The sequence below is a fragment of the Engystomops pustulosus genome, chromosome 3, assembly GCF_040894005.1.
Source record: "Engystomops pustulosus chromosome 3, aEngPut4.maternal, whole genome shotgun sequence".
In the NCBI taxonomy this organism is placed as follows: Eukaryota; Metazoa; Chordata; class Amphibia; order Anura; family Leptodactylidae; genus Engystomops; species Engystomops pustulosus.
Window position 1 is genome coordinate 66,657,536 of NC_092413.1, and position 8,037 is coordinate 66,665,572.

Genomic DNA, 8,037 nt, shown 5'->3' on the forward strand with positions numbered 1-8,037 from the left:
ACAGGACTTTCAGGAACACTCCCGGGATCTAACGACCAGACTAAAAAACAGAGGGTACCCTAAGAAGGTAATTTCACATGCATATCAGCGAGCGCGGGATGCCAACCGCTCAAGCCTCCTTGAGACACATGTCACCACAACATCAGATATCCCAAAATTAATTGTGACCTACAATAATCAGTGGGATGAAATACGTCACCTGTTGAAACGACATTGGAATATCTTACTGAGTGATGAGAGACTAGCTTCCCACATTCCCCCCAATCCTCCTTTGGTCGCAAGAAGGGCAAAGAACTTGAAGGATAACTTATCACATAGCCACTTCCAGCGACACAGAGGTTCGACGGGTAGAGGAATCAAAATTAGGGGGACATACCCATGTGGTAATTGTTCGGTATGCCCACTAATCCAGACTGGTGAGACCTTCCATGACCCACTTTCGGGTGTTGAATACAAACTCCACCATTACATCAACTGCAAGACCAGGAACGTTGTATATGCACTAAGATGCCCGTGTAACAAATTATATATTGGACAAACAATGCAGGAACTGCGCAAACGCGTTCAACAACATTTGTCTACAATATCAAATGCTGATACTCACTTTGGCCAAGACAAACCTTTGTCCACGGTAGCAGCACACTATAGAATGTGCCATAAAGGAAAAACCCACGGAACCAAAGTGATGGGATTGGAACTTATACGTAAGAATCCGAGGGGTGGAAATACTACCTTAGCTCTGCTTCGGAGCGAGGCACGATGGATCTTCAAACTCGATTGTCAGGCACCGAAAGGCTTGAATGAGGATCTCCTCTTTACTGGCTTCTACAAACAATGATCAAGGGAATAAAACAACATCAAGGTAAGTTGCCTTAGAACATTTTTCTTTTTTGGATACATTGTAGTGTTTTTGCATTGTGTTAGTCAGGGTTGGTATCACGATGTTTATACATATGTTCTCCACAACTATGCCTACTTACCTCTTATTTTTAGGTCATCACTTAGATACATCCACGAGGTTATCACCATTTCTTTTCGTCCAGGTTTTACAGGTCAGTAATACTTACTATTTTATCACCTTCCACCTCCTCTCACCTGTGGCTTGCATATTCATCTATTCCTCCCCACATTCCCCCATGCACACCCACCAATTCCCTGGTGGCCTATTTATTGGTTTGCATGTGACACGCCCACTCACTGGGACCCCATACTTGGGTTCTTCTTTCACGGGTCCCCCTCATTCTAGCACTTCCCCTTCCACTCCTTCTTCCCTTGGCATCTTTACTTCCCTCCCTCCAGCGTTCTTCACCACTTGGCACCTACCTCACCTTCTCTCTTTCCACGCACCACCTTACACATGCAGTTCCTACACATGTACACACGCACATACTTAAATATCACATTTTTACTAATGTTTTAACCATCATATTCTCTCATTATATATTCTTCCAGCTCTCTAACCCATGCAACACTAACCTACTTGCTTCCCTTGGCTCATTCTTACCCCTCGTGCCCATCCTCTCCTCCCGACTACGGCGGTCCTTGGTTGGGAATGTCGACATCCATGGCCAGGATTCCAACAGGACATCTTTCCTCCTTCGCTGCTCCACTTCGACTCCTGATTCCTCTGATCCCCATGCCCTATTCTTCAGTTTTCCCTTGATCCTAGAGTTGTACATTATGCAATTGTATCTCCATTTTGTTGATCTCTACTATATAATTACATTATGCATATGATTGTGCCGCTTTTCCTGAACTTCCTTGACTGTCATGTGTTTTGTGGATATTTTCATTTACATTGTGACACTTCATTTCTTTTCATTTTTGGTTGCTGCCCCGTCTCACTTCTATGCCCCTCCCCCCCCCCCCTTTCCCCTCCTCCCCCCTTGTCCCTTTTTCCACTTAGGTTTGTTTCATTACTGTTTGTATTTACCCAATTGTATTTGTTTCATGATTACCCTGGCAATGCTGGCGCCTGCGCTTAGTGTCATATGCGCATGCGCATACTCGCGGCTACATCACTTTTACTTCATATGTCATATCAGCGGGTCGCCCCCGCTTGGCGCATGCGCCGCTTTGATATTGGGCGCCTCGTATCTACTACACCTTGATCGCACAGCGCATGCGCATGCGGCATCATCCACTTCCGGCTGAGGGGTCAAGCCCACTACTTCCTATGTCCGGACCTTCCCCTTCACACTCCTGTCACAGGTAATTGGGGGCAAATTGGGTATATAGGTGAGACGAGCACAGCAACCACCATTACCCCTGAGGAAGTCACGTTAGCGTGACGTAACGCGTGGGGTCTCCTGGCCCACAGCCGATCCACCCCCCCTCCCCCGTCATATCTGCCTACTCCGCTTCATGCTCACTCATTGGTAGGAGGTATTGTATTGAACCATAGTCAGGTTCTCCTGACACTGTTTACACTGCTATACTTTGTTTATTGTGGGGGTTTATTCTTCAGGTGGGGGATTTCTGGACGGCTGTGGGTTTCCCCGGGGTTGGGAATTCTTTCCCACACCCTTAAAAAAGGGGGGTCGCCTGTGCTCTGTGTGGCACAGTGTTTTAATTGTTTTTAATTGTTTTGTGTCCGTTAGTTTGTATATCCTGTTCTAGACTCTATAAAATTTGTTATTCACAATTGTTGCCATATAGGTGCATGCTTTTTCTTCTTCCTTCTTTACTGCATAAGTTTATTTTGCACCATGGCTTGTGTTTATACCTGGGCAGTGCCGTTCCCCCCTCTTTGTTGAAGCTACATTGTTTGGGTGACCTCTATTCATGGTCACCATTTCTGCGGTTCTGAGCACGCCTTTCTTAAAACTTGTGACTTATAATTAATGGTTTAACGACCTTTTACCTTTGTGATCATTTGGTTTACTATTTTGGATATACTTGATTATTTGTACGTCATGGACCTACAGTCTAGGGCAGTGATGGCTAACCTTTTAGAGACCGAGTGCCCAAACTACAACAAAGACCCGCTTATTTATCGTAAAGTGCCAACACAGAAATTTAATTTGTGATTTATACTCCCTTCTCTGTCACAGCTTTCACTGAGGACACCAATAAAGCAGAAAACAGTCCCAGGTAGAGCTGTCACTTTAAAATAGCTCTGTACACAGCAAGTCCTGGGCTGTCTGGGACTGCAGGAAGATACCTAGAGTCATCTCTGGTGATGGTCTGAGTGCCCACAGAAAGGGCTCTGAGTGCCACTTCTGGCACCAGTGCCATAGGTTAGCCATCACTGGTCTAGGGAATCTTTGTGGTTAAGCCAATCCAACTCTGTTTTCTCTGGGACAGTTGAAACTGAACAGAGGGGTGATGCTACTTTTAAGAAAATTTCAGGGGAACTCATTGATCTACATAAACAATTGACACGTACTTGGTGGAATGTAAAAAGTTTGGAGGAATATTTGCGGTTGAACATTGCCCCACGGGGCCTTAGGGTACAAATCTTCCCTTCTTGGGAAGTGGACTCCAATTTTCGGGGGTTATGGGAACAGGGTCTTTTACAGTGCTCAAATATCTTGATACAATTACTATTGTCCCACGATAAAGAATCCTTGGCACGAATTCGAACAGAGATCAAAACATTAGAGGAACAGCTGGTTAAATTTGATCAGGCCACCTTGGTTATTCCATTCCAGAACAAGCTCAAGGATATTATTGATAGGTTGGAACAGGAGGTAATACAAAAAAAGAAGGATAAGATGTCCCGAGACAAGGCTGATTTCGAGAGAAATAGGGCCTATAGATGGACGCATAGGGGGAATGGTAGGAGATACACTCCATCACAAACCCGGTATGATACGCAAACTGAACAATCGACCAGTGATTTTTTATCCACGGACAGCAGCGAGGGAGAGGGCAGATCAGACGGGGGAGGCACAAGCGCCCAACAAAACAAACGCAAAAGGGGCCCACGATACAGGGACTGGTCCCCGTCACACAAGAGGGGGACCAGACGGAACAACAACACCAAGAACTGAAGGAACCAGAGGAGGTAATGACCAATGGAGGTGACCTACAGATTATCAATTTGTCTGATTACCCCCTCACACCCTCTGACATTTCTGTACTTAGTAAAGGCTTGATGTTCTCCCCCACTTGCTACCTTGACAAATTTGACTTGACAAAAGATGTCTACTTATATTGCAGGCAATTATCCTTTCGGGTCCTGTACCAACAACCAAAACTGGTCGAAGGCCTCACCTTAGAGGACCAAAGAGTGTTTTCTGATCTTCTGGCATTACTCCAGGAAACTGACCAGGATGAATATGCAGGTAGGCGTCTTTTTCCAACACGCTTACCCTCGCAGGCCACCCCCAATCTCGGCTTAATACCGGCGCTTGACCTCTTCTTCCGGAGTATAGTACGAGACATTAAACAAATGCGGATCAATCATCACAGGGGTACCAACCTCTCGAAGGAGGAACAATTGAGTGTGCGCACCCTTAAATCTAACAACCAATTCGTCATTAAGGAGGCGGACAAGGGGGGGAATATTGTCGTGTGGCCGATAGACCTTTACATGGCAGAAGCCAAAAGGCAACTGGATAACAGAATCTACTACTCCCCGGTACCCTCGAACCCCACAGACGTTTTTAAGGCCAAATTGGACCGTTTACTGACATCTGCCAACCAATATGCGATTATTAACAAAAAGGAATTGCAGTTCATGACTACCAAGCACCCAATAGTTCCCACCTTTTATCTACTTCCTAAGGTGCATAAGTCATTGACTCATCCCCCTGGTAGACCCATCGTAGCGGGTATTGGTGGCATCTGTGAGAAACCCTGTATCTATTTGGACTTTTATCTGCAACCAATGGTGTTATCTTTGCCCTCTTATGTACGTGATTCTATTCATCTTATCAAAAAATTGGAAAATGTTGTATTGCCACCAAATACGTACATTGTCACGCTAGATGTGGAAGCGCTTTATACCAACATTGCACACATAGATGGTATCCGGGCAGTGGCACACTTTTTGAATGCCAACAGCACGGGTAACCGCATGCATGACTCCTTCCTATTGGACCTCTTGGACTTCATCTTGAAACAAAACTACTTTGTCTTTGACCACACCTTTTACAGACAGGTGTCGGGGACGGCGATGGGGGCTAGATGTGCACCCTCCTACGCCAACCTCTTTTTGGGTTGGTGGGAGGAGTTGCACGTCTATCCCTCATCGCCCTTCCAGCAACATGTTATAGGTTGGCATCGATTTATCGATGACATCCTCTTTTTCTGGACCGGAACCTTGGATGAATGTCAACAATTTATTGAACATCTTAATGTGAATCCCTGGCATATCTGTCTTACTTCCCACCTCTCTCTTCTTTCAGCAGATTTCTTGGACCTAAGGATTCGTGTGGATAATGGGAGAATTCTCACCACTCTGTTTCGAAAACAAACGGCGACCAATAGCCTGCTTCACTATGGGAGTTTCCACCCACAACACGTCCGTGATGGAATACCGATTGGTCAATTTTTACGTATTAGACGGAATTGTACGAGTAAACAGGACTTTCAGGAACACTCCCGGGATCTAACGACCAGACTAAAAAACAGAGGGTACCCTAAGAAGGTAATTTCACATGCATATCAGCGAGCGCGGGATGCCAACCGCTCAAGCCTCCTTGAGACACATGTCACCACAACATCAGATATCCCAAAATTAATTGTGACCTACAATAATCAGTGGGATGAAATACGTCACCTGTTGAAACGACATTGGAATATCTTACTGAGTGATGAGAGACTAGCTTCCCACATTCCCCCCAATCCTCCTTTGGTCGCAAGAAGGGCAAAGAACTTGAAGGATAACTTATCACATAGCCACTTCCAGCGACACAGAGGTTCGACGGGTAGAGGAATCAAAATTAGGGGGACATACCCATGTGGTAATTGTTCGGTATGCCCACTAATCCAGACTGGTGAGACCTTCCATGACCCACTTTCGGGTGTTGAATACAAACTCCACCATTACATCAACTGCAAGACCAGGAACGTTGTATATGCACTAAGATGCCCGTGTAACAAATTATATATTGGACAAACAACGCAGGAACTGCGCAAACGCGTTCAACAACATTTGTCTACAATATCAAATGCTGATACTCACTTTGGCCAAGACAAACCTTTGTCCACGGTAGCAGCACACTATAGAATGTGCCATAAAGGAAAAACCCACGGAACCAAAGTGATGGGATTGGAACTTATACGTAAGAATCCGAGGGGTGGAAATACTACCTTAGCTCTGCTTCGGAGCGAGGCACGATGGATCTTCAAACTCGATTGTCAGGCACCGAAAGGCTTGAATGAGGATCTCCTCTTTACTGGCTTCTACAAACAATGATCAAGGGAATAAAACAACATCAAGGTAAGTTGCCTTAGAACATTTTTCTTTTTTGGATACATTGTAGTGTTTTTGCATTGTGTTAGTCAGGGTTGGTATCACGATGTTTATACATATGTTCTCCACAACTATGCCTACTTACCTCTTATTTTTAGGTCATCACTTAGATACATCCACGAGGTTATCACCATTTCTTTTCGTCCAGGTTTTACAGGTCAGTAATACTTACTATTTTATCACCTTCCACCTCCTCTCACCTGTGGCTTGCATATTCATCTATTCCTCCCCACATTCCCCCATGCACACCCACCAATTCCCTGGTGGCCTATTTATTGGTTTGCATGTGACACGCCCACTCACTGGGACCCCATACTTGGGTTCTTCTTTCACGGGTCCCCCTCATTCTAGCACTTCCCCTTCCACTCCTTCTTCCCTTGGCATCTTTACTTCCCTCCCTCCAGCGTTCTTCACCACTTGGCACCTACCTCACCTTCTCTCTTTCCACGCACCACCTTACACATGCAGTTCCTACACATGTACACACGCACATACTTAAATATCACATTTTTACTAATGTTTTAACCATCATATTCTCTCATTATATATTCTTCCAGCTCTCTAACCCATGCAACACTAACCTACTTGCTTCCCTTGGCTCATTCTTACCCCTCGTGCCCATCCTCTCCTCCCGACTACGGCGGTCCTTGGTTGGGAATGTCGACATCCATGGCCAGGATTCCAACAGGACATCTTTCCTCCTTCGCTGCTCCACTTCGACTCCTGATTCCTCTGATCCCCATGCCCTATTCTTCAGTTTTCCCTTGATCCTAGAGTTGTACATTATGCAATTGTATCTCCATTTTGTTGATCTCTACTATATAATTACATTATGCATATGATTGTGCCGCTTTTCCTGAACTTCCTTGACTGTCATGTGTTTTGTGGATATTTTCATTTACATTGTGACACTTCATTTCTTTTCATTTTTGGTTGCTGCCCCGTCTCACTTCTATGCCCCTCCCCCCCCCCTTTCCCCTCCTCCCCCCTTGTCCCTTTTTCCACTTAGGTTTGTTTCATTACTGTTTGTATTTACCCAATTGTATTTGTTTCATGATTACCCTGGCAATGCTGGCGCCTGCGCTTAGTGTCATATGCGCATGCGCATACTCGCGGCTACATCACTTTTACTTCATATGTCATATCAGCGGGTCGCCCCCGCTTGGCGCATGCGCCGCTTTGATATTGGGCGCCTCGTATCTACTACACCTTGATCGCACAGCGCATGCGCATGCGGCATCATCCACTTCCGGCTGAGGGGTCAAGCCCACTACTTCCTATGTCCGGACCTTCCCCTTCACACTCCTGTCACAGGTAATTGGGGGCAAATTGGGTATATAGGTGAGACGAGCACAGCAACCACCATTACCCCTGAGGAAGTCACGTTAGCGTGACGTAACGCGTGGGGTCTCCTGGCCCACAGCCGATCCACCCCCCCCTCCCCCGTCATATCTGCCTACTCCGCTTCATGCTCACTCATTGGTAGGAGGTATTGTATTGAACCATAGTCAGGTTCTCCTGACACTGTTTACACTGCTATACTTTGTTTATTGTGGGGGTTTATTCTTCAGGTGGGGGATTTCTGGACGGCTGTGGGTTTCCCCGGGGTTGGG

General features: G+C 45.8%; 1 protein-coding gene across 1 annotated transcript; it reads left to right on the forward strand.

The window, feature by feature from the left end:
• Positions 1-5,114: 5,114 nt before the first annotated feature.
• Positions 5,115-7,275, forward strand: LOC140120483 (uncharacterized). Its single transcript, XM_072139509.1, has 2 exons — positions 5,115-6,391; positions 6,523-7,275. The coding sequence occupies exon 1, from the start codon at positions 5,123-5,125 to the stop codon at positions 6,365-6,367; it is 1,245 nt and encodes a 414-aa protein (XP_071995610.1). The 5' UTR covers positions 5,115-5,122; the 3' UTR covers positions 6,368-6,391; positions 6,523-7,275.
• The last annotated feature ends 762 nt before the right edge of the window (positions 7,276-8,037 follow it).

Coding starts and splice junctions, on each gene's coding strand:
- LOC140120483 (XM_072139509.1), top strand. CDS start 5,123: ATGGGGGCTAGATGTGCACCCTCCTACGCCAACCTCTTTTTGGGTTGG.